The sequence below is a fragment of the Sprattus sprattus genome, assembly GCF_963457725.1.
Source record: "Sprattus sprattus genome assembly, chromosome: 5".
NCBI classification, from domain to species: domain Eukaryota; kingdom Metazoa; phylum Chordata; class Actinopteri; order Clupeiformes; family Clupeidae; genus Sprattus; species Sprattus sprattus.
This window is the reverse complement of record NC_137924.1, coordinates 44,963,118-44,990,680: the sequence shown is the minus strand read 5'-3', so window position 1 is coordinate 44,990,680 and position 27,563 is coordinate 44,963,118. Positions and strand designations below refer to the sequence as shown.

Here is a 27,563-nt window from a genome sequence, read left to right as displayed (position 1 = left end):
CCCATCTATACTGACATCAAACCCCCTAGACATGTCTTCCTTTTCTTTATACTTTTGTATGGAATTAATAAATACCAGTAGCATTTAAAAAGACAGCTTTTTCATCAGCCTCCCTTCTTTTATATTGGGGTCACACGAGCCAGCCGTAACACACACACTGACACACACAGGCACACACCATGCAAAGCAGACAATTGGTATGTCACTATGGAGAGACTCACCATGTAACTCCCATCCTGCACACCAGTGGCAGCTGTTGGTGGTGATGATCAAAGGCTGAAGCATCAAATTTACCAACGCTCATCTAACTGCCTGCCCTGGACTCAAACCACTGCAGTCTAATTTCTCCAACTACCAAACTTCTGAAATAGCTTTAGCCAGCTTAACAAACACAAAGGTAGCTTACAGCATATGTCAATAGGCATAGAACAATCAGCCATCAAGAAGAGCACAGAAAAGCACTTTCAAGGCTGACTTGGCATGAGAATCTGTGAGATCAACCAAAACTGGTTGTGAGTTGCATTAAGGTCATCAATGCTGGATTTAAAATCGACAAAATTCCAATTTTTATAAAAGTCAGCATTTTATGTGTTGAAAATGGCTCAACACGCCAACTACCCTTTAAAGTCACCTTCAAACATTTGAAGAACCGTTTAATATCTGGTCATTCGGAGGCAAAACACCAGCACTGGTGTAAATGGCAGATTATGTACACACAGATTACATCTGATTACACCGATGCCATCTCTTGAGGTATAACACCAAAATCCTCAGACAGCTAAACTGGTGTGGTTAAACAGATTGTCATTCGGGACCAATAGTTTAAATATACATACTTCTATGTGCCTTATGAGCTCTGGTCTGTTTGTCACACCCTATTAACACTTTAAGACATGAATTGTTATTGCTATTTGTGGATTATGCTCATGCTGTAATCACACGTTCTCTTCTCTTGCTGGTCTACGAGTGGTGGTTGACACAGAGGCTGACCTGACTGAAGATGAGATGGAGGAGACCTGAACCTGAGATCAGTAAAGTTGATAGGCTTACTCTCCCTGACTGGACACATGAGAATACGTCTGAATCTGATGTTTTTTCATTTAATATTCAGGGTGTGCTCATTCTAGCATTACCAGTACTAGTGTAACAAGTGATGAGGCAGCAAATGGGTTTAAATGCTGTCAGGGGTCCATGTAGGAAGGCCATTCTTTGCTGCTTTACCATTGCAGGTGGACCTTTTTGTTTCACACAGTCATCGAATAACCATCCAATGATATCATGAGAAAAACTTGTGATTGTGATGGCTATATGTGCTACCTTCACATCTTGTGTAAAACACTTACTGTTTTGAGTCATTATGGTGTAAATATGATTGAATTATGGTTGGTCCTCATTGAAATTGGAAAGGGGTGAGAGTTTACTAGACTAAGTGTCTATGAATATCACAACATTGACTCCACTTCTGCCTCATCATCAAATAATTCCTACTGTGGCCTACTCTGGCTAGCATGAAGAAAGGAAAAAAAGACTGACTAACACTGAAGAATAATACATCTCACACCAGAAAATACACCTGATTTGGTCAACCTCACAAATTCTCATGAGTCTGTAATGAGATGCTGTCCTTTTCTTAATGGCTGTTTGTTCTATGACTATCGACATACGCTGTAAGCTACCTTTGTGTTGATTGGTATAAGTGTAGGCTGGCTAAAGCTATTTCAGAAGTTTGGTATTTGGAGAAATAAGACTGTGTTGAGTCCAGGGCGGCTGTTAGATGAGCTAGTTGGTGAATATGACAGTTCAACCAGCCTTTGATCATCACCACCAATGACAGCAGCAACTGGTGTGCAGGATGGGAGTTACATCTCCATAGTAGTGACGTATACCTATTGTCTGCGTGTGTATCAGTATGTAACAATACTGATTACTAACACTGGCATGGCACATTAGGATGTTTGGACTCATACTGAGTGTCTTTGAAAAGCGCTATTTATATGTTTTGTATTATTATTATTATCCCAAATGAGCTTCCAAACAGCTTCACCCTGAGCCTTAGATGTGTTCACAAAATCAACCAGTGAACCGTGACCTTTATTGCTCATAGTTCTTTATATGCATTGCTTTCCCCAGTTTTAAATAATCTGTATCCTCCCTCACATTGGAATATATCACACAACAAAAAAAGAAATGAAAAAGCATAAAAGCTGCAAACTGACTTGTCTTTTGAACACTTTTGAATTAATTGGATGTTATGTCACGCAGGAGGTAGATCTTTTCCATGTATATTTTAGAGGAACCTCATTTGATGGTCTTAAAAGTCCAACATGAGCTCATTTGCAACTGTTGTTTAATCCTGATACCAATTACCATGATGGTTGATTAATTAAACATCTTAAGGACATGTCTATTCAAAATATGTTTAGACTAGCCCTTGTGACCAAAGTCTATGTGCTATGACAATGAGGAATTATCCCAGATATGTTTTTCCTTTTGAAGAATGGAATGTCATGAGGTCCTTAGTGGGTATATGTCAAAGTTCCGCCCTTCCAGCCAGGCTACTATGAAAGGATACAGGAAACGTTGTTTTGCTGAAAAAAGGTTCAAGACGTCTTTGGGAAGTAAACGACTGGAACACATTCAGGTAGCCCTACTCCACTCGCTCAAATATGTGTTTATTTCCTCTTCAGGAAACTGGTTTTCGATATTTTAGTTTAGTTTTATTATTTTAAAGGATGGAATATTTGATGTCATTCAATGTAGCTATGGTGTCAGTAAACCATCAGGCAACCGTATAACACAGATCCCCGACCAGTAGGAAAAATGTGGGCTGGGGAAGTGGTAGGTCACTGCTCTCCCATGCCCACATCCACGGCTGAGGTGCCCTTGAGCAAGGCACCTAACCCCGATCACTGCTCCCCGGGCGCCGCTGAAGGCAGCTCACTGCTCCGGGTTAGTGTGCTTCACTGTGTGCCTCACTGTGTGCTTCACTACCCTGGATGGGTAAAATGCAGAGACTAAATTCAGAGTGTGTGTGTGTGTCACTATCTCTGCCGTTAAAACAGTCACTAGTCACTAGGGCTCCATTTCCATTTCCATTCCATTAATATTTCACGTGTTTACATGTGTAAAGTAGACCTAACGATACATGAGATTGCCGACGCAGAGTGCGGTGTTGTTTGACAGGTTCGTTGGGCGCATTCCCACCACCTATAGGCGGGCGAGCTATGTGCAATGTACATTGCGTTCTTTCCAGTCCTTAACATAAACACACGGCAATGAGTTCACTGAGGTCGTTCACAGCCCTTGACATAGTATGCAGGGCAACGAATGGGGGTTGTGTGACTGGCGCACTGCGCTTGCGTGAGCCTTGCCACTCCGCCAGCCGCGTGACTGCAAAGGGTTTTGAACACGAAATCGACGTCACTTTTTAGGCCACTGGCAGACACGTGGAATTGTGCATGCAGGGAGTTCTCTTCATCACCGTAAAGAACTAAACGCTGCGTGCACAAGAAATAAGAGGGTGCAGTCGTTTGAGTTCTCCGAGTAACACGGATATTAACAGAGTGTAAGGATATTAAACAAATTAACTGGAAATAAATAAACCTAACTCGTATGAAATTATACTCGATTCGACCCCCCCCCCCCCCCCCCCGGTATCCAGATTTGTGTTCGTCACCTGCCATGATGTTGTGAATTTCATTTGGCACGTCTACTGTATAATTTAAGGTAGTAAGGCAATAGCCGTCAACATTCTGCTTGTTGTTTTCTCCACAGAGCAGGCACGGTGCAACGTGTGGGCTGAAACCCGTGCGGGTAGCTCCTCCCACCTTAGCCTATCAGAATGAAGTTGGAGTGGGTAGGTGGGGTGGGTGCTGAAAAATACACCAATAATATTGCGGGAGGTGAGGGCCTGGTAAAAAAGATACACTAAAAACGTGTATCTCTGCGTGTCCACTGGCGTGGTCAAAGCAAATGTGTGACACACAATAGAATCAGTACAAGGAGAAGCAACTAACCGAAGCACTGCTACCAAACCTCGTCTTGAGGACTAGTTATTATTAAGACAACGTATCGACACTGACATTAGTCATCCAGGTCCAGAATGCTTTGAAGATCTGGAATATATTTACTTTCTCTCAGCTGACAGGTAAGCCAGGATCAAATAGATAGCGCTTTTAACTATTAATGTATAAACGCAGTAGCTTACGAATAATGTAAACTTGTACTTGAGTAAGTTGTATTTCACTGCTTTCACGATGTACGCTATGTGAGATTAGTGTAATGTGATAAGTGCTGTTTTTGCGTAGGTATTGCTCCATGATTAAGATTGTGTTGCGTGATATCACCCAGGAAGTGTGTTAATGGTCTCTTTTTAATTTATATTGTCGTACGCAAAAGAAATAAGACTGCTTGCATTTCAATCATGTTTGTGGTAACTTGGGTTTTATGCTTTTATTAAACCATGCCGATCAACACAACACAGTTTATATGACGGGTGCCATTTTCAAAGCGGTGCGATACAAGGAAGGAGGAACTCAAAAACATTGCATGGTACTGCTAGTTTCGGCACTGGTATTCCTGTGGGTGCACAATATGGCCACAAAGCAGCTGACCGAATCCACGAATTTAGCTGCGATCGAGTCTCAAGTGTGGTTACGGAACTCGTTACATTCTTTAACCAGCCAAACAAATGGTTAAGTCGGTGGTTAAAAAAATACTTAATAGTGTGGTGTTTTGGATCTTGTGGTTTTATGCGTTTGTTTTTAACCTTACAAGTGAAAGCCTACTAAATAAACATTAAGCCAACTGAAATTTCAATCAGAATGTGGAGAGCCCCTAAGACACATTGGCCGTCACGGTGGACTTGGTATTGCAGAAAATACGTCCAAATGGTCTTGCAATGCATGCGTATGCCAGACATGTACTCCATGAGTGCAGATACTAGAAGAAGGCTCAAGCTGCAGCTAATGTCAACTAATGTCACCACCATTAAGGCAGATGTTGGGATTGCCTATATCATTTCATTTCCTGTACCAGGAGCACATCGCAGATAACGCTTTATGAAGGACATGCCAGTGTGAGAAACTAAAATAGGGTTTTTATGCTGATCAGACCTGTATGGCGATACTATTTATGCATATGAGAATCTTGCCCACTCTCACGTCTATTAATCTACCCAATTTCTGTTCGTCATGGTATTCATCTATTCAGCGTATGTTTCTACTCAGTCTGTGCTTCTGTTGTGTGCAAGGCATGTGCAGGCAGCTGAGGAATCTGCTCCACAAAATGTAAAAATACTCTAGTAGCCTGTAAGTGTCAAATCTTTTTCCTCACTGAAGCACTGCTCTGTGGGTAACATGGAGAGGCATGATGCAGCACCAGTGCCGCTGTGTGTTTTGAGGTTGGACAGTATCAGCTATCCAGTTGTTGATGTGCACAAGACATAGGGCTTTACAGTGACGGTCAACTTTGCAACTTTAGTCTGCAAGGCATGCCTGTTTGGACATGTGTAGCCCTGCGTCAGAGATGTTCCTAGCCGGTGGTGGCCTTCACAGCTTACACAGCTTACACTTAGCTGAGGAAAATAAGGTCAGATGTAGGCTTATTTAGGTGCTCTATTTCACACATCACACAATCCACCATGTGTCTTATAATTGTAATTGATAATCTTCTCAAGGTGGAAATGGAGGGCCCATGGCCCAACTATTTAGTTATCCCTTTTGATCTGCTACTTTTCACTTTTAGTTGCGTGTGTAGATGTAATTAATGGGTTTTTCATTCAATACAAAGTAACCAAATGTTCTCTAAGGGGGTCCAGGCACTTGGCTCTGTAAAGCACCTTGAGAATTTTGTATTGTTTGGTGCTATATAAATAAAATTGAGTTGTCAAGTGTACACCTCCGATTTATGTTTGATTAAATAAATTCCCCTAATTTAAACATAGTAAGTGTAGAGATGAGTTCTTTAAAGTGAAGGCCAAATGTAGGTTGGTGCTCCAGGTAGACCGTGGTGATGTGAAGGGGGTCTGAAGCACACAGAGGCTGAGTGGGTAGATGCACAGACAAATATTAATTTATGAACTAGGTTTTCCTTTTTCCAAGATAAAATGTTTTTACTACACTGCAGCCGCATAGCTCTTGGGTTATCGATGGTGTTCAGTAAACTATAAAAACTGTGTCGCTTGGGAATGCCATGGGACTTCAGCCTCTTGGATGATAGTGATACATTAGCAGAGTGGCTTGTTTTTCAGTATGACTAGGTTGTAAGGCTTGTGTTGGGAGTTGCATATACATAAAACAGGCTAGGTCTACACTACCTTTGAGTAGCATCCTGCACTTAAGTCATTTGCAATGGTCCTTATATGGTTCTGAGTAATTCTTGAGATACTTGAGATACCAACACAGTCCAGTGTTTGCAATAGAGCCCTTTTTCAATTCTCATTCCCGATACATTACGAATTGCTTGTAATACCTCTGAAACACAAAAACGAATGCAACATGTCCCGTGAGACCAAATAGCATGCAGGTGAGGGTCAAATCAGTACGGTTGAAATCTTTTTTGACCTGAATGGACTGCATGTAGCAAGTTTTGGTAATGTGATATTGTGTCATTTGATGATCAGAAATACAGTTTTGTTAGAATTTTTCATATGGAATTTCTTTCTGTGCACTCTCACCCCACCTCTATTTCTCTCTCCTCTATGAAGCAAGGCGGGTTGGGGATAGCACTCAGGCAAAAAGAAAAAAGTCACTGCCAGGGCCACACACAGCTGTGACTATCCGCAGTGATAGATACAAAAACACAGGATTCAGTAGAGTTAGTAAGCCTACCCCTGGCTGTCATTTGTATGAGAATGTCCTATGCTGCAAAGAATTGAGGTGACTATTTCAAAGCCAGAGTAAAAGGCTTGAAAGGACAGAGCAGGGAGTGTTTATCTTTAGGTAGTGTATCGTGAGAGGGACCTGAAATAAACTTGAATCATTTACTATTATTAAAGAAAGAAGTCGTGGCAAGGAGATATTTCGTGAGATAACTTGGTCTGCATTCAGTAAATTCAGTAGGCTTAATTATTAAATGACTATTAATGATGATTAAATGTTAAATATGTACGGAAGCGTGAAAGCGCAGGTGATAGTCGCCTACGCTCACAATTTGCTTAAGCGACAGACCAATCATAGTTTGGTTTGGGGAAAGAGAAAAACCGTTGAAGGCTGTCATTGGCCGGTGGAGCTAACCAGTAAGGGACGAGGAGAGCCGAACAAAATCACGGCTCTGTACACGTGCAGAGTGTGTTTACTCGGAGCGCCGTGGGCGGAGCTGGTGGAAGGCTACCAGCCAATTGCTTTCTTCCGCGCAAGCGTGGGCGTTATGTAATACTTTCAAAGACAGTCGACTAATGACAGGGGCGCTGTTCTGCCCAGAACGTAATCAACGCACAATAATTCCACTGATGTCCACCTGTCATTAAAATAGTTTTCGAAGGTAAATCAATAGTTCAAACCGGTATGACCATAGCCGTTCAAACCATGTGCCAAGCTCCGCTTCAAACACCGCGTATGTGTGCGTCGCCATGTTCCTATTCCAAGGTAGGGCAAAAACTAATTCCGATGCTTTGAGATTATGACGGAGCCAGAGTGGAAACACACTTTTGATGTGCTTGTTTTGATTTCTACCGCGAAAGTTCTTTTTAACAATTGTATCAACCACGGATGTTGTATGCGGGGAAACGATAAGACGAGCGCAACCACTCGTCTGAATCTTTATGTTCATTCCCCGAAATAGATGTGGCCAATACTGAGAGGGGGGAAGCTAAAATACGTTTTTTGTATTTGCATTGACTCTCTTCGAAGTTTGTAAGGAGCGTCGTTAGACATGGTGCGAAACTGCAGATTAGGACGAGTTGCAGAAGGGTTATTTAAAGGCGTTATTTAGAGGTCTCAGGGGCTTTTGCTCTAAGCTTGTGGCTACTGGCATCATTGTGGTTATCAGCAAGTCCGTATCATCTACAGATTTAATCTAGAAGTTGTTTTGTTTTATTGAGAACTCAACTCTGCCAGTATTAGTACTAGATCAGCACTTACAATAATACAGTAACACCATCCCATTATTTGATTCTTGCCCCATAGTTCTGTGTCACGGAGACAATGTACATGATGGATGACTGTCAACCATATCAGAAATTGGCCTTGAGTGATTCATCCTAGTTGCATAATATTAATTGCATAATTAACTGCTCCGTGGTGGAAAAACATGCAGATGGTTTGCTGTAGAAAAGCCATTATCAATGTGTTTGTTGTAACCCATGCTCTCCCAGAGGCCTGCTGGGCAGTAGTGACCCACTGAGAGGCAATCCACACCACCTGTCCTGCATAAAACAACCTGCACAACCTGACCCAACCCACATAACTTTAATTATAAAGTGATTGCATCCATATAATGGTGTAAGACAAGTGTTTCTTTATTTGGTGTTCAATTAAAAAGGACTTATACTGAACAAAATAGTGCACCAATGATACATGTAGTATCCATGTTATCACCCATTCAGTGCTGTTTCTCCTTATTTTCACCCCTTGAAGTAGCTATCTGCTAATTGACTGTATGCTGTAGTTTTAGCGGTGCGTTCAGGTGCATGCTTTTGGCCCAGACACAGGATAAGTGAGGCAACAGTGGGTCTTTGTCGCCACTAGTTTATTGATGTCAGTTTTGTGTGTGTCTGGCTTTAGTGCACATCTCACTACTGGGCAGGTTTGGAAAGGCTCTCTGTGCAGTGTAAGCTCCTGTCATCCACATGGTTGTTATTGCATTGATGCCTGACTGAGACAGATGGAAACATGTAGATTGGGTCTTGACAGGTGTTGCCTGTGTTTGTGCTATGTGCATGTGAGAGAGAGTGTGTGTGTGTGCGTGTGTGTGTGTTTGGCTGCCATGCGTGTGTGTGTGTGTGTGTGTGGCTGCCTGTGTGTGTGGGTAGACTAGATGCAGTAAGCTGGCTGCCTCTCAGGCACAGACAGCTGGCCGGTTCAGACAGGTGCTGAGTAGTGCAAAGTAGAGGAGAGGAGAGGAGTGGAGAGAAGAAGAGAAGAAGAGAAGAGAAGAGAAGAGACTAGACAAGATGAGAGGCTATTGGAAGGGTGCTTCAGTACGTAGACATACATGTGTCCCACTACTGGCCCCTGAGGTGCATGGCGACAGTGGCAGCCAGAGCAGAGCCCAGAGTCAGGCCGGGGCAGAGGGTCCAGTGCTGCGCAGACGCAGACAGCGACAGCGACACCCGCGACGACGGCAGCATTGCCCTGGCACCCGTAGCTGGCAGCCTGTGGTGAGATTGGGAGAAGCGTCGTATGGAGGCGCCGAGCAATCTGGTGCATCCACAGCCCCTTTAAATAAGACTTGGCACATTTATTATTATATTATATTCTATCGTTCTCTTTCTCTCTCTCTCGCTCTCTCTCTCTCTCTATATATATATATATATGTATCTCTCTATATATATATCTTTCGCATCTAGTGGATTTTTACAAGGCTGTCTAGAATAGATTATTCCTAAGAACCAGTATGGCCAATTTAGGTGTGGCATTAACTCGATGGTAAAGGAATGAACAACCACGCACGCACGCACACACGCACACACACACGCACACAAACACACTTGTTTTACAGTCTTGGACACTGGTTTTGGCTTATGGGATTACTTGTCTCCGTGGCAGAATTAGCAGGCCTTGTGCGTAAGTGTTTGAGAGTGACGGTGAAGGAACATCAGGAAGAGAGCGTACAGACCCAGGACACACTTATAGCTTGCCTGAGTGAAGCTGTAGATTGGAAGTGGATCCGAAAGTGTACTCCCCCCTCCTTTCCTTTTATTTCTCTCTCTCTCTCTTCCCCTTCCCTCCCTCCCTCTTTTTTTAAATCTCTCTCTGTCCGTCTCAGCATCCTCCTCTGAGACTGTAGGCTAAGGGATGGTTGGCATGGTGATGTTCATGGTTTTTCATCTAGTCATAAATTAAGCTATCCCTACAAAGAGAGCGATGCAAGCCACAAAGGTTCTGGGCTTTAACACCATGCAACGGAGTGTAGTTTAATTTTGATGAGGGGTGGCTTTTTGAGAGCGAGTGAGAAGGTGGGGAAACAGGTGTTAAAGCAGTGAATAACAATTGGCTTCATTTTCAATTAAATGAAAGGTAGTGATTAGAAAAAAAATATATTTTTACCCAAAATGGTCTTGAGTTGCGAACTCAGACATGCCTATTGTGCCTTTTGCAGGTAAGCCCTAAAGCATTACTGTAGTCTATGTAAATGTGATTGCACCAATAGTCCAACACACTACCTCACTCACACGCGTACTCGGAGAGGCCGCTTAATTGAAAGGCACAAACACTTGTGTTATTTTTGCTGAAAGCTGGCTCGGAGAGGAGAAGGGTGGGGGTTAATAGGGATGGAAAGAGGAGAGAAAAAAAGACAGAATTTGAAGAGACAAAATGATGGACTCTGAAGAGCTTTTGAACAGCTCATGAGCTCAGAGAAACAATTAACTAATGGGACGTGTTGTCATTTCTGTGTGTGTGTGTGTGTGTGTGTGTGTGTGTGTGTGTGTGTGTGTGTGTGTGTATGCACTGGTAGGCACACACATGTGCATCCTCTATTCCCTTTATATGTTCAGTCTTTGAATTGAAAAGGTTGCGTCCATTTGAAGCAGCAGTCACACTGGTGCCTGAGAAGGTTCCCAAGCCCACAGCTCAGCACCGCTGTTTTTACATGGAGGATGGATAGAGAACCCTCAGATGGATAGAGAACCCTCGGAAGGATAGAGAACCCTCGGATGGATAAAGAACCCTAGGATGGGAATCATTAGAGTTGAGCCGACATGACTGGACAACTGGTGATTTCTGGTTTGTCCACTTCTCCTCACGATTCTTTCCGCTTTCTCTGTTCACAGGTGACTTTTGTTTGGAAGAGGTGAAGAGGCCCCGTGGACGATTTTAAAGGAACAGCGAACAGCTGAAAAGAAAAGAGCGATTTATTCGTTTCTTTCTTTCTTGCCCGCTTCTACAGTTCTCTCTCGTGGCTGTTTTTTTCCACACTTCATCGAGCAGCAGCCTTTCTGCTTCACACTTTCCCTCACAGTCCATCTGGCAACTTCATGGTGGCCAAATTTGTTTTGTAAGCGCTTCCCGGTTTTTCTGTGATTTTTTTTTCTGCGACACTCATAGCTTGTTCACCGTGGTTACAAGTACAAGGTTTTAACTGGAGGAGTCTACTAGTTTTGGTCCATCCTATCCCAACCTATGGGAAACCTTGTTGTTTTTCAGCTGTGCAAATTGACAATCATGGTTCAACTGTTCTGTAGACCTTGCAGTCCCACCTAGTCTACTGTTTCCTTTTTTTGGGGGAAAATCTCTCAGAGATAAGTCAGCGAAACACAGCGATCACAGCGATCGGCCAGTCAAATTTAAGATTAGTATGAGTTATGAGAACTCCAGCCCTGCCCCTAGCAATGACACAAGGGGCGGAGTGGGGCGGGCTGAGGATGAGGAAGAGGCGGGGCGAGGGTCTCCAGACATGAGCGGAGGCTGTACCTCCCCGGAGGGAGCCAGCAGGGGGCGTGGCTCGTCCCCGGACGGAGAGTCGGAAGGAGCCGGGGGCTCATCAGGGGGCATGCGAGGCCCGAACTCGGACGACACGGACACGCGGTCGAGCGGCAACGACTCGGGCGAACGGGAGCGCGAGGGAGGCATGGAGCGTGGGACCGGGTCCAGAGGGAGGCAGTCCGCGCGCAGCTACCAGAGCTCGTCCAGCCACAACTGCAAGGACTCTGGAATGATGCTGGGGACAACGGATAGCAACAAGAGGTAAGGAGACAAGGACATCCTTTGAAGACAGAGGAGACAGACACTGAAAATCAGGCAGACATGGAGGATGTATAACAACAGGAGGTTAGGTTACAGTCAACAAGGTTAATTTCTCTGGTGCTGTATCCCTGCCTTCTCTCCATCGGCCAGCACCTGTCATGAATGATGAATGTAGTTTGCATGACATGAATGTCATTTTCACCAGGAGATGGTCATGTGTCAGGAGCAGAGGCAGCCTTGGTAGGGCTATAACACGCTAATGCTGCTAGTTGCTGGCCTCGTGTCCAGGGTTGTTCAGAGACAACAGTGCCAGATGAATCATGAATATTGTGATAAGCTTAGACAGAGAGATGGAAAAACGCACATATGCCTATTTAAAACTGTGCCAATGGACCATCTTTCAGAGCAGTCAACATCTCTATGTGACAGACTAGGAATATAAATACATATATAGATATAAAGAACAGAAAGGTGTACACATCAAACCAAAGTGGGGTAAAGGTTCTGGACACAATTAACATGTACCTAAAAAAAGGATATACAGCCGCGGAAAAAATTAAGAGACCACTTAAAAATTATCAGTTTCTCTGGTTTTACTATTTATTGGTATGTGTTAAAGTAAAATGTACATTTTTGTTTTATTCTATAACCTACTGGCAACATTCCTACCAAATTTCAAATAAAAATATTGTCATTTAGATCATTTATTTGCAGAAAAATGACAATTGGTCAAAATAGCAAAAAAGATGCAGTGTCTTCAGATCTCGAATAATGCAAAGAAAACAAGCTCATATTCATTTTTAAACTACACAATACTAATGCTTACACTTAGGAAGAGTTCAGAAATCAATATTTGGTGGAAAAACCTTGATTTAAAATCACAACTTTCATGTGTCTTGGCATGCTCTCCACCAGTCTTTCACATTGCCGTTGGGTGACTTTATGCTACTCCTGGCGCAAGAATTCAAGCAGCTCGGCTTCTTTTCATGGCTTGTGACCATCCATCTTCCTCTTGATCACATTTCAGAGGTTTTTGATGGGATTCAGGTCTCGAAATTGGGCTGGCCATGACAGGGTCCTGATCTGGTGGTACTCCATCCACACCTTTACTGGCCTGGCTGTGTGGCATGGAGCATTGCCCTGCTGGAAAAAACATTTCTCAGAGTTGGGGAACATTGTCAGAGCTAAAGGAAGCAAGTTTTTCTTCCGGGACAACGTTGTACTTTGCCTGGCTGAGGTTTGTAAAAGACCATAAGGATTGAAAAAAGCGGACTGGAGGGTCTTCTAGTTCGTCTTCTCTGATGAGTCCAATTTTCAGCTTTGCCCAACACATGGTCGTCTGATGGTTAGACGGAGACCTGGAGAGGCCTACAAGCCAGAGAGTCTTGCACCTACTGTGAAATCGGACTCATCAGAGAAGACGAACTTAGAAGAACATCCAGTCCGCTTTTTCAATCCTTATGGTCTTTTACAAACCTCAGCCAGGCAAAGTACAACGTTGTCCCGGAAGAAAAACTTGCTTCCTTTTGCTCTGACAATGTTCCCCAACTCTGAGAAGTGTTTTTTCCAGCAGGGCAATGCTCCATGCCACACAGCCAAGCCAGTAAAGGTGTGGATGGAGTACCACCAGATCAGGACCCTGTCATGGCCAGCCCAATTTCGAGACCTGAATCCCATAAAAAACCTCTGAAATGTGATCAAGAGGAAGATGGATGGTCGCAAGCCATGAAAAGAAGCCGAGCTGCTTGAATTCTTGCGCCAGGAGTAGCATAAAGTCACCCAACGGCAATGTGAAAGACTGGTGGAGAGCATGCCAAGACACATGAAAGTTGTGATTATAAATCAAGGTAATTCCACCAAATATTGATATCTGAACTCTTCCTAAGTGTAAGCATTAGTATTGTGTAGTTTAAAAATGAATATGAGCTTGTTTTCTTTGCATTATTCGAGATCTGAAGACACTGCATCAATTTTGCTATTTTGACCAATTGTCATTTTTCTGCAAATAAATGATCTAAATGACAATATTTTTATTTGAAATTTGGTAGGAATGTTGCCAGTAGGTTATAGAATAAAACTAAAATGTACATTTTACTTTAACACATACCAATAAATAGTAAAACCAGAGAAACTGATAATTTTGAAGTGGTCTCTTAATTTTTTCCGCGGCTGTATATTGACATACTGAATTGTTTTGCCCTATGCACCCCATTTTCAGCCTTGTCCTTAGATGTAACCCCACCTCCCACCCACACACACACCATTTCCGTTTCATTACCAATCGTAATTTCACCATCAGCACTTTACTTATCTCTGGCCTTCAGTCCTGCTACCCTCCTCTTGTCTTTCTCCCAAAATGAAATATTTCTGTTCCTTTCAGTAGAATGAATTTGAATACTTATATATCCCCCCCCCCCCCTTTTTTTGCTCTCCAGCTCTAACTCCCACAGCCCATCCCCCCCCAGCAGTTCTGTGGGCTACAGCCTTCTGAGCGGGGGCAGCTCGGAGCGGGAGCCCCGCAGCACCAGCGGCTGCAGCAGTGACCAGTCGGCACGTGTGCAGACCCAGAAGGAGCTCATGAAGGCCCTCAAGGAGCTCAAGATCCGTCTGCCGGCCGAGCGCAAGCCCAAGGGCCGCTCGTCCACGCTCAACGCGCTCAAGTACGCGCTCAGCTGCGTCAAGCAAGTCCGAGGTAGGCCAGGGAGACGGGTGTGTTTAGTGTGTGTGTGTGTGTGTGTGTGTGTGTGAGAGAGAGAGAGAGAGAGAGAGTTAAAGCGAGATCCTTCCTTGGATTTGCCAAAAACACCACAATTGATGATGGATGGATGCTCAGGCTGACTAGTACAGTGAGAATGAAATTCTAAATATGTGTGTGTTTGTGTGTATTTGTGTTTCCTCAGCTAATCAAGAGTACTACCACCAGTGGAGTGTTGAGGAGTGCCATGGCCTTAGTATGGATCTGTCGACTTTTACCATAGAGGAGCTGGACAACATCACATCTGAGTACACACTCAAGAATACAGTATGTACACACACACACACACACATACATACACACACACCACAAGCACACAAACACACCCACACACAAAAACACACAGAGGGATGGAGAACGAGAGGCAAACACACACAACCACTTACACACTCACAACCAGTCTGTTTAAATCAATAATTAATTTATCTTACATAAACTACCACTGATTCAGAGGATATGCAACACGCTCTTCAGATGCTCTTATCTCAAATGGATCTCTCACGAGCAAACTCACACAATTAGACTACTTTTGATCATTTAAACATGCTTTTATTAGCCGCCTCTGATTGCCTGTTGTGCAACCAGACGATGAATATCAAGTGTTTCGAAGTCAAGCCTAACAACCTGCCCTAAATGTAAATGTTATCCAAATTAGCCAGACATGTTCACAAATGTAATAGGTAAAAACCATTAGCATGTTTTGTTATGATATTAAGTGGTATGAATATGTTTTTAATGGTTTCCAAATCTGTCATTTTCCCTAATGGGTGAATCATTAAAAGGAGGCCAAGGTTTAATTATATCATCGTTGATTTGATTTGCAATAGGAAGCAACTGCCTATGATCTTTGGTATTACACTTTTGCTTTGCTAGTCTTTCCTTGTCATGACCAAGACAAGTGTGATCCTTTGAGACAAACTCATAATCAAAGATGACACCTCTGAGGGAATCTCTCCAGATTGATTAAACTGGACTGGCTTTCACAAACTAGCCCTTGGTTCACTCTTTGGTGGATTGATTTGGTCTGATCGAAACATGGCCAACCTTATGGGAGGTGCTTGTGACTGTAATGGGCAAGTGCTCATGTTCTCAGTGTCTCCCCTCTTGACACAGCGTAGGTCAGTATGTCAGTCTTATCTCGCTCTTTCTCTCAACTGCTCCTCTTTCTTCTCCCTCCAGGACACCTTCACCATGGCCGTGTCCTTCCTGTCGGGGAAGGTGGTGTACATCTCCCCCCACGGCTCCTCGCTGATGCGCTGCAAGCCCGAGCGCCTGCAGGGGGCGCTGTTCTCTGAGCTGCTGGCACCACAGGACGTCAGCACCTTCTACAGCAGCACCGCGCCCTGCCGCCTCCCGCCCTGGGCTGCCTGCATCGGCTCCGGTAAGACTCCTAGCCTGTTCCCCCAGCAGACACCTCTACCTGTCTACACACACACACACACACTCACACACTCACACTCACACACTCACACACACACCTCTACCTGTCTACACACACACTCACACACTCACACACTCACACACTCACACACTCACACACTCACACACTCACACACTCACACACTCACACAGACACCTCTACCTGTCTACACACACACTCACACACTCACACACTCACACACTCACACACTCACACACTCACACAGACACCTCTACCTGTCTACTCACACACGCATACACTCACACAGACACTCTACCTGTCTACACACACACTCACACACTCACACAGACACTCTACCTGTCTACACACATACTCACACACTCACACAGACACTCTACCTGTCTACACACACACTCACACACTCACACAGACACTCTACCTGTCTACACACATACTCACACAAGCATATAGAGAGAAAGAGTGAGTTACCTTATTGTTATAAAACACACATACCCACCAGAACAAAATGATTTCAAGCTGCTCTGTGGTATGTGCTAATTGGGTGTGTGTTCGTGTGTCTCCTCAGCCTCCCCGCCAGTGGACTGCACGCAGGAGAAGTCCATGTTCTGTCGGATCAGCGCTGACCGGATGCACGGCAGTGAGTTGCGGTACTACCCGTTCCGCCTGACGCCCTACCAGCTGACCCTCCGTGAGTCGGACGCCGCCGACCCCCAGCCCTGCTGCTTGCTCATCGCAGAGAAGGTCCATTCAGGATACGAAGGTACACACACGGACAGATGCAGGAATAGATGGCCACCCATACACACACACACACACACATACACGGCTTATATTATGCATGGATATATACACTCAAATAAACAAATGCAAACTCAAAGTTCTGTTATCAAGGACTTTTGTGTGTTTGTGTGTATGTATGCATGTATGTATGGATATATGTAAAGGTGACCATAGGCCCACTTTTCACCTCAACCGGAAATATTTCATCTGTGCCCTCTCATCCTCCCTCTCCTCCAGCTCCTCGTATTCCTCTCGATAAAAGGGTCTTCACCACCAGCCACACTCCCAGCTGTCTCTTCCAAGATGTGGACGAGAGGTAAGACTCTTTCTTTCTTTCTGTCTTTCTTTTTTTCACACACAGTCTCTCTGTCTCTTAGGAAAGTTGGGTGACCTGTCAATCTGACTGGAAAGAAAATCTGTTACTACTCAGCACCATTTACCACTTTGTCTGTGACATCTGCATTACCCACCAATAGGTTTAGACATTTAAAAGTTGTTTTGTATCTAAACATCTAATAGTAGTAAGGATGTGAATCTTGTACTCTGATATAGCAATTACTCTGATGTTACCACAGCACTATGGTTATGTTTGTGAGTGTGTGTAGCTGCTCTTCAGTTGTAAGAAAGAGTTCATTGCTTGTCTTGCAGAGCTGTTCCGTTGCTAGGCTACCTGCCACAGGACTTGGTAGGCACCCCGGTGCTGCTATACATTCACCCTGAGGACAGACACATTATGGTGGCTATTCACAAGAAGAGTGAGTGCTCTCTTTTTCTATATCTATCTAGTATAGAAAGCCTTTATTTTCATTGTTTAAGTATATATATTGTGTATTGTCATTGTATAGCTTTGCATACAACAAAATATCTATCTATCCAGCCATCCATCCATCAACTATACCGTATATAGAGGACTGTATATAGATCCTTTATAGACAGTCATAGTATCTATCAATCCTATCTATCTATCTATCTATCTTTCTTTCATTCATTCATCCATCCATCCATTCTTTTTCCCTTCTCTCTTTGTATTTCTTTCTCGTTCTCTCAATCTTCTCTGGACTCTTTCCCCTTTCTCCTCTCTTCTGTTTTTTTTTCCTCTATTTTCCATTTTTTTCTTTCTAATCCTCCTTTTTGTCTCTCTCACTCTCATTAGTCACCTGTGTTCTTCTATCTCACTAATTCTCACTCTTACATGGTCCACACTCCATCCATCCATCCATCCATCCATCTCTCTCTTTGTTTGTTTATCCCTCTCTCTCTTCCTCCCTCTCTCTCTCTTCCTCTGTCCCATTTTCCCATTGGTTGTTCAGCCTGTCTGGCACCCCTGCCTGCTCATTCTCACCTCTCTCCTATCTCCTCGCACTTACAAAATGTCCAGTTCTTTTTCTTCCGCTCTTTTCTCCTCTTGTGACTCACACAGACATTTTTAACAACGAAAATGTATTTATTGCTCTCTCATTCACTCATTCCAAACTTGCAAGCGTGCTTGTTGGAAGTGCTCTCCGTCTCTCTCGCACATGCGTCATCTCCCCTTCTTTCTGCCCCCTCCAGTTCTCCAGCTTGCCGGGCAGCCTTTCGACCACCTTCCCCTGCGGATGTGCGCGCGCAGTGGGGAGTACCTGACCATTGACACCTCCTGGTCCTCCTTCGTCAACCCCTGGAGCAGGAAGGTGGCCTTCATCGTCGGCCGCCACAAAGTCAGAACGTAAGTCTGGGGAGCGCCAGGGGCGGGGGGGTGGGGGCGGGTTGTTGATGGATGGGTGCAGACCAATGCTGGCGCTTGCACACACACATGTCAAGATTCCACGTGGGCCTGGCATGCGCCAACGCATTTCCATGTCACCAAAATATCCTACCTTGGCATCTTACGCGGTGGCTGACGCAGACGCGCACACACATACACACACCCACACTTACATATGTTTCTCGACTCCCTTGTCCTCTGCACTCACATGCACAGGCGAACACACACACACGTGTACATTAAAAGATTCCCCACAAGTAACATGCATACACACTCACTTCTCAACACACACACACCGAACTAATTTCCTTCCTGCCCCTTGTCTCCTGTCCTTCTAGAAGCCCACTGAACGAGGACGTGTTCATGCCGCCATGGGGTGCCGAGGGCCAGGTGATGGTGCCGGAGATCCCGCAGCTCAGCCAGCAGATCCACCGGCTCCTGGCCCAGCCGGTGCACTGCGGCAGCTCACAGGGCTACAGCAGCCTGACCAGCAGCGGCTCGCACGAGCAGCACCACAGCGTCGCCTCCTCGTCCGAGAGCAACGGGCCCGCACTGGAGGACGCCGTACAGCTGCTCAAGCCGGTGAGGAGAGGACAGACACACACACACTAACACATATGCTCACACACACACATATGCTCACAAAAAACAAATGGACACATGCACACACACATACACGGAGTCACAGAAAAGCACATGAATACATGGACACACACACACACACACACATTTAATTTTCACTCTTGGGAACTCAGTAGGGTATAGCACAACATGCTCTCTAGCGTATGAAATGAGCAATGACATCACCTTGATTTAGTTCTTGATTTAGTCGCCACAGCCTCCCTAATTCTGTTTTACTTCAACCTTTGCCATTTTACGCACAAAAATGAATGTACTCTTTAGGACCGACTTGCATCTGTATGGACCGAAATCGCTGTTGCTCTTTGCTCTCATCTAGTTTGATGTCTATATTCAAAACTATTTCAGCTTATTAACATATAAATAAATACAATTAATTCAATTTAAAAATAAATTCACTGTGTGGAGTGGAGTCCTAATTTCCATGAATGATTTCTCCCTCTCAGATGACCTTCCAGCAGATCTGCAAGGACGTCCACATGGTGAAGACCAGCGGCCAGCAGGTGTTCATTGAGTCCAGAAATCGCCCATCAGCCCGGAAACATGCCAGCGCTGGTACGTAATCATATCCTGTCGGTGGCATCACCCACATAAATACTGTCCCCCCTCTCTCCAGAAAAACATTCAGGGGTTTCTGTAGAAGTAACACAAAACCCTACAAGTATAAAATACCATGTTTTTTTTATTGTTACTATATAATATTATTTACCACACAAATAAGGTCCCAGTAAGGGTCCATCAGAAATGCAAAACTTACACTTGTTAACTTACACTTCACCTCTTGATATAATTTAACCTGTCTGTTAATATCAACTTTTTATCTATATTAACACACCATACTTTAGATTTTTTTAAATAAAAGTCCTTTTCTCTTGTTTTGTTTAGGGGTCAGTGGGTCTTTACGAGCCATCGGTGCCTCTCAGCCAATCACCAGCACGAAAACGCAGACAGCCCCACCCCCCAAGACCACAGCTCCTTCTGACCTTTTGAACAAGGAGTCGCCTAACCCTTACTCCTACCAGCAGATCAACTGCCTGGACAGCATCGTACGGTATGTGTGTGTGTGTGTGTGTGTGTGTGTGTGTGTGTGTGTGTGTGTGTGTGTGTGTGTGTGTGTGTGTGTGTGTGTGAATGTTCGTGGGGTCAGAACAAAACAGAACAGACTATAAAGTCAAGACAAACTTGACTTGTCTTGGCTCCATGTGGTGACCTTTTAATGACCTTTTGTTCTGCTTCTCCCATTGCAGGTACTTGGAGAGCTGCAATGTGCCCAACAGCAAGAGGAAGGGTGGCACCTCCTCGTGCACAGCCTCCTCTACGTCTGATGAAGACAAGCAGCAGGAGAAAGCCAACAACACTGAAGGTACGGCACTGACCTAGGAACAGCCCGACATGATTATTCCCACATTCTAATCCAGCATTGCCTTTTAGTGTTTTTTTTAGGGCTGTTTGGAGAACATACAGTAGCAGACTATTTCTAAAGTAGCCTAGGTACCACACCAAAACTGACCTGAAACTAGTACCTTCAAGCATCAAAAACTGGCTGTTACCAGTCTCAATCCGCTTTTCAAGACCAATTGATTGAATTTTAAATCCTGTCTTCCATCCAAGAACTGACAAAATCCTCTCATTCTCTTAGCTAATATTTAAAGAAATTTTATAGGCACATCTATGAATAAAACTCTATAACTACCGGGGGGGGGGGGGGGGGGGGGGGGGGGGTGGAAGTTAAATTGTAAATTGTACATGGCACAAACTACCGGTCTTCTATTGCGTTACAGCAAATGACATTACCTTTAGAAACAGAACAGTAATTGCTTGCTTGACAGGTCATTCACTCATGAATATCTGAAGTTCAGTATGAAACTGAGAAGATGTTTGCAAACTGTTAGTTAGTAAGTTAGTTAGTGTGAGAGTGTGTGTGAGTGAGTGTGAGTGTGAGTGTGAGTGTGAGGTGAGTGTGAGTGAGTGTGAGTGAGTGAGTGAGTGAGTGTGTGAGTGTGTGTGTGTGAGCGTCTGAGCAATGTCATGATACTCAGGTCAAAAAGTCGACAGTTTAGGTGCAAAAGGTTAACGACATCATGGAACATGACTCATGGAAGTTTGTATGTGTGTGTGGGTGCATGTGTGCATGTGTGTGTCTGTATATGGCTGTATGGCCATGCGTGTGTATGCGTGCGTGCGTGTGTGTGTATGTGTGGAACACTGCAGGTCCTGCGGTAGCTCTTGTAGGGGAGGCTCCTCCTCTACCCCCCCTCGCGTTGCCCAAACCCGAAAGCGTTGCCTCGGTTACCTCTCAGTGCAGTTTCAGCAGCACCATCGTCCACGTGGGAGACAAGAAACCGCCTGAGTCAGGTAGTCAGGCTGTGGCTGTGTGTGTGTGTGTGTGTGTGTGTGTGTTGTGCGCGGGCATACTTGTGTGTGTGTGTCTATATATCACATCCTCTATTGCATCTCTTGTTTCATTCGTACGCTGACATTATTTCAGTCTCTGTATATGTTTGTTTTCTCCCTCTCTTTCATTGTATCACTCGTTCATTTGTCAGTTTCTCTAATGTTCCCTTCTTTTCTGCCCTCCTCCCATTTTTTCCACCCTCTTTTTATCCAATTAGACATTGTGATGGAGGAAGCCACTCCCACCTCTACACCAGCCCCTCCCACTGTCAAAGTCTCGGCCACGCCCACAGTCACCCTGTCATCTCCCCCTGTTGTCATGACGCCATCTCCAAGCCCTGCATCTCCGGCCGTGAGGGAGGCTCGGCGAGGAGGAGGAGGAGGAGGAAGGCTGGGCCTGACGAAGCAGGTGCTGTCTGCGCACACGCAGCAGGAGGAGCAGAACTTCATGTTTCGCTTCCGTGACATCAGCCAGCTGCGCGTCTTCGACCCGGCGACCGTGCTGAAGAGACAAAACACCACGCCACTAGCCAGAGGTAACACACTCCCACCTGCCTCACACACACACACACACACCAATACACACTGGTGACACAACACCACGCCACTAGCCAGAGGTAACACACTCCCACCTGCCTCACACTGGCACACACACACCAATACACACTGGTGACACAACACCACGCCACTAGCCAGAGGTAACACACTCCCACCTTCCTCACACACACACACACACACAACACCACGCCACTAGCCAGAGGTAACACACTCCCACCTGCCTCACACTTGCACACAAACACACACACACACACACACACACACACACACTCTTGCACTTACTGACTCACGCTCCACCCTACCACTGACCAGAGGTCACACACTCCTACCTGCCTCACACTGGCACACACACACACACACTCCCACACACAAACTTGCACCTACTGACTTATGCTCCCCCCTTCCACTGACCAGAGGTAACACACTCCTGCCTCACACACAGACCACACGACCACTACACCCCAGGCAAAAGATGACTCATTAATCCACACACTTGTGTGTGTGTCACTACCTTGAGATTGTACACACGTCTGCCGACCCTAATCCAACACTGATCCCCCATTATCCCCTCGGCTGAGAGGAACAGGCTGTCCTTATCCCGCCAAATGACGCACACACTGGCATGCACATGTTTGTAGAGGTGAAACACTTACCAGAAAGTGACGTCTGTTCAGCTTGTAGATTTATATGTGTAGGCAACACGCACACACACACACACACACACACACACACACACACACACCCACCAACACCAAGACACACAATTTCTTTGAAGTCTTTGCCCTCACACACTTCCACCTACCTTGGCAGTGCAGCCCCCCTCCCTGCAGTGTCTTCTGTGGACGGGTTTCATTAACATTTTCATTTACATTTAGTAATGTGGCAGACGCTTTGGTCCAAAGTGACATACAAGGAAACATAAGCGGGTTACATAAGCAGATGGGCGACAGACAATGCCTCGCTAGAAACACGACGAAACACTCGCGAGAGACACGACGCGCAAGGCAGTTACCATTTGTGAGGCTAAATAATAAAGGATCATTATGGAAGCCTTTGTATGACTGATAACCACAGGAGGAGATGAGAGGTGTTGTGACCGATACTGTAGCACAAGCGCTGATGTGAAAATGTGGAGAGAGGGCGACCGTGCTTTGAGTCCGTGGTGCATCTAAAGTAGCAGCAGCAGTGGTTTGGTTCAGATCCTCATCTGTGTTCTCCTATCCCCAGGTGTGCGCTCTTCCCGTGACTACCCTGCTGCTGGCAGCAGTAGTCGGCGGCGCGGCAGAGGTGGCAAGCGCCTGAAGCACCAGGAGACAATCAACCAGGGCAGCCCGGCTCTCCGAGGCACTGTGGGGGCCACCTTGCCCGACGTGGCGGTGCCCCCGACTGCCTTCTTCCCCCTGGGCCCCCCCACTACCTCCTCGTCCTGGCCCACCTCCGTGGGCTCCCAGGCCAGCCTGCCGTCCGTGCCCTACCCGCCGGGCATGCTGCCCCTCTACCCGCTCTACCCTCCGCTCTCACAGCCGCTGGCCGACCCCACCGCACTGCAGACGGGCCTGCGGTTCCCCATGCAGAACGTCCAGATGCCGCCGCAGATGGTGCCCCCCATGATGGCGCTGATGCTGCCCAACTACATGTTCCCCCAGATAAACGCGCCCCTCGCCCAGCCTGGTCCCGCCATCGCCGCCACCGCCGCTGGCACTTTGCCCTTCTTCAACCCAAACACGGCCTTTGTGCCGCCCTTCGCCGCGGCCGGCGGGGTCAACCTCAACATGGCGCTCCCCACCGCCTCCCAGCCCCCCAGGCCCACGTCCCGCTCTAGCACCCCCCTCTCAATCAGCCATAGGGAGGGTGTGGCCGACCAGGAAGAGTCCATGCTCCTCCCCTCCAGCCGATGCTCCTCCCCCCTCAACCTGCTCCAGCTGGAGGAGCCACTCAGCAACCGACTGGAGGTGGCCACGCCCACAGGAGGGCAAGGGGGCCAGTGCATGACCAATCAAAGAGCAGCAGCTGAGGACTCCAAAGAGAATGACAATGTAAGCACAAATGCAGTGTTGAGATACAGCATGAACTCTGTATTCTTTTCTTCTCTGAGTTGTATTTTCTTCTGTGGTCTTCCGTCAAATTTTTCTCATTCATTTCTTGTGTTGTGTCTCCTGGGTCCACAGGGCGAGGCCAATGATTCCAACCAGGACACCATGTCCACCTCCAGTGAGTTCCTGGACCTCCTGTTCCAGGAGGACTCCCGATCGGGCACAGGATCAGCCGGCTCGGGCTCCGTGTCCTTGGGCACGGGGTCCTCTGGTTCGGGCCTGGGGTCCTCAGGTTCAGGCTCAAACGGCTGCAGCTCGTCAGGGAGCAGGACTAGTAAGTTGTCTTCTTTAACCGCCTGCTTATAACGCCCCAAATGGCTCACAAAATGTTGCTTATTATTCTCATTAGATTAAATATTAAATCACAAGTAATCAAGTTTCCTCTTAGCTGCAACCCAAACACACACAGAAAACACACCAACAGTGTATGCTCAGTTTACTCGTCTCTGAAGTTGCAGCAGAAATAGAGACTTACAGGATGCATACATCCTACCCAAGGCTTTTTGTCTTGTAATACAGATAGGCAAGAGAGTGTAGCATTTTTTTTAAATAATGTATACTAAAAAAAGAACAGTAATAGTAGTAAGAAAAAAACTGTCAATCGTTGCTCTCCCTTTTCCTCATTTCCTTGCACCTTTATGTGAAGGGGATATGGGACCATAAAAATGGACAGTATTTACACAAAGTTGACAGTATTTATACAACTTTATACAGCCTGAGTTATTTCTGCATATTGTGCATCCTCTCTGCTGCCTGTTTGTTTAAAGACACCTCTGACCCTGTCCTTTGGATGTGTTTTATTTTACCTCTCTACAGGTAACAGCCAGAGCAGCCACACCAGCAAGTACTTTGGCAGCATCGACTCGTCAGAAAATGACCACTCCCGGAAGCAGCCAGCAGGGGGCGACGGAGAGGCTCAGTTCATTAAGTGTGTGCTACAGGACCCCATCTGGCTCCTAATGGCTAACACTGACGACAAGGTCATGATGACTTACCAGCTGCCAATCAGGTGAGCAGCAGATGTGCCAGCACGTGCACACACACTACACACACGACACACACACATACACTCACATGTGTGCACACACATCCATGCGCAAAACATAAATCAGACAAGAATGAAAACTAGATCAAGCTGATTAATTACACAACACAGAGTAAGATTAATAACACATCACAGAGTTAGTTGTCAGACTAGATGTAATATTGAAAGTGGTGTCTAGGGTGGAGTCCAGGTTTACACATATGCGCAAATTGAATCAACAGGGTTGATCCCGTGTATGCTGTGATGTGTATGCTGTGATGTGTTGAGACGAGTATCATTAAATGGTGTGTGTGTGTGTGTGATGCAGAGACCGTGAGACAGTGCTGCGTGAGGACCGCATGGCACTGAGGGCCATGCAGAAGAGCCAGCCGCGCTTCTCCGAGGAGCAGAAGCGAGAGCTGAGCCAGGTCCACCCGTGGATCCGCACCGGACGCCTGCCGCCCGCCATCAACATATCGGTCAGTACCTCCCCATGCTCCCCAAACACCTGTGCAACACACAGGTGCCCATCGCACGGCCCTGAGCCTTTACTATCTGTGTGTGACTCAGTCAGTCAGTACTTAAAACCTAATGGGGTTTAGTCCCATCACCATACTAGTAAGAGACAGCCCAGTACATACTTTATCCTAGATATGTAGGCTACAGTACTTCCCAAACCATTGATACATTACTTACAACCTCATTTTACCCGGCAACAGTAACATAAGACCAGTAAATAGGGTTATTAACAGCATGGTGATTCAAATCAAACAATTCACAAGATGTCTGTTCTAAACATGATTGCAAACATCACTGAGACATAGAATAGTGTTCTCTATATGAGATATTATGATGTATGTTATATGGTACTAAATGACATCTTTCAATTAATATATCAATATTATACCAATTGCTATACCTCTAATATGTGTATCCCACCCCCTCCCTTCTCTGATGCAGGCATGCGTAGAGTGCAAATCACCTACCTCCCCAGCTCCGTTTGACGTGGAGATCCACGAGATGGAGCTCTGCAGTGCTCTGGGCACGAACGAGGGGGCGTCCGCTGAGAGACTGGCCCCTGCCGACACCGCCATGGAACAGGGCGAGGGGCACGCAAACGTGAAGAGGTCAGCGGGAGGACATGGAGGAAGAGCGGAGGAGACAGAGACGGACAAAGTGCTGGCCAAAGACCAGGAAATGGTTACGGAGGAGCAGGAAATGACCTCACAAACGGAGCAGGGAAGAGTCACAGAGATGACCCACTGAGTTGCAGGAGGGAAGCTGTAGTGCTTTTGACCTTCTTGGGACAAGGTGTGAAGATGTCCACGGCCCTGTGGTCCGTTCTCAATCCACTCAAGGCCAGGCCTGCCTCTCGCACTGAGTCTTTGACTGACAGACTCAAACAGTGTGATACTGGCATAACTTGGAACAACAATGGAACGTTGTTGTGTGTTATTGAATGGTACATGCTTCTAATGTTTCCTGGTGTGTTTTTTAATCAGTTCTGCTCAGAAGTGCAATCGAGTGTGTGATAAGACACTAAGAACATGGCTAAAGAATGTACTGTGTTGTAGACAGTATTGTTGCATCCTGTGATCTCCCCCAAAAATAATGGTTTGGTTCAATCCAGCCAGGTGAAGTCTCGCTGGCTAGTTTTATTTAACAGGGAAAAAGGGAGACTCAGACTTCCTGGGAGAAATGCACCTTTTTGTCGCAGTTGCCTCTGCAGAATGTTTTGAAAGCACTAATTTTTGTAGCTGAAAAAACTAAGGTCTGTGAAAGCAGTCAGTGTCGGACCAAAATTGACTCCAGAAACAAATGTAAACAAACAGGTTTACTTTGTTTTATGACCAGTATGTTTATTTTTTTATACTTCGTCATTTTACAGAATGTCCTTTCCAAGAAGTATTGTGTGTGACGAATGTTTGTGAAATCCAGAAGTGGATTTTTTCAGAGACAGACATTGAACATATCACAGCAACACAACAGAAGTCCAAGAAAAACTCAGTACATTGTCATGGTAACAGGCAGGTTTAGTTATGTATATAAGCAGGCGCACAATAAATGGACTCAAATGAATGGATTAGGAGGGTTTCCAAGATTCCTCATGGACTTTACACATATCAAAGCAACGGTTTCTATGGTAACCACCTATAAAGTGGCCTCTTGTCCAGGCCATCGCCTCCTGATGGGAAAGACATTTTGGGACACTGCCTTTGGCCAGTACCTGTTGTACAGCCTGGTCTGAATTTTCCGATTGGACTATTGGACTCTTGAGGACGCAGAGACAACAGACACAGGCAAACACAGGAGACCAGACTGGGCAAT

General features: G+C 45.7%; 1 protein-coding gene across 1 annotated transcript in view; it reads left to right on the top strand.

The window, feature by feature from the left end:
• The first annotated feature begins 4,006 nt into the window (after positions 1-4,006).
• The window catches only part of per1b (period circadian clock 1b), a 23,811-nt gene continuing 254 nt past the window's right edge, over positions 4,007-27,563 (top strand). The window contains exons 1-19 of the mRNA XM_080839123.1: positions 4,007-4,147; positions 10,934-11,846; positions 14,282-14,538; positions 14,747-14,868; positions 15,781-15,982; positions 16,569-16,763; positions 17,021-17,099; positions 17,432-17,538; positions 18,335-18,488; positions 18,866-19,109; positions 19,613-19,721; positions 20,052-20,217; positions 20,414-20,529; positions 21,779-22,096; positions 23,346-24,154; positions 24,287-24,485; positions 25,028-25,220; positions 25,564-25,714; positions 26,196-27,563. The exon at positions 26,196-27,563 is cut by the window's right edge and continues 254 nt beyond it. Of these exons, the coding sequence (XP_080695249.1) occupies positions 11,458-11,846; positions 14,282-14,538; positions 14,747-14,868; positions 15,781-15,982; positions 16,569-16,763; positions 17,021-17,099; positions 17,432-17,538; positions 18,335-18,488; positions 18,866-19,109; positions 19,613-19,721; positions 20,052-20,217; positions 20,414-20,529; positions 21,779-22,096; positions 23,346-24,154; positions 24,287-24,485; positions 25,028-25,220; positions 25,564-25,714; positions 26,196-26,501 (4,116 nt within the window). The 5' untranslated portion in view covers positions 4,007-4,147; positions 10,934-11,457 and the 3' untranslated portion in view covers positions 26,502-27,563. The remainder of the gene's footprint in view (positions 4,148-10,933; positions 11,847-14,281; positions 14,539-14,746; positions 14,869-15,780; positions 15,983-16,568; positions 16,764-17,020; positions 17,100-17,431; positions 17,539-18,334; positions 18,489-18,865; positions 19,110-19,612; positions 19,722-20,051; positions 20,218-20,413; positions 20,530-21,778; positions 22,097-23,345; positions 24,155-24,286; positions 24,486-25,027; positions 25,221-25,563; positions 25,715-26,195) is intronic.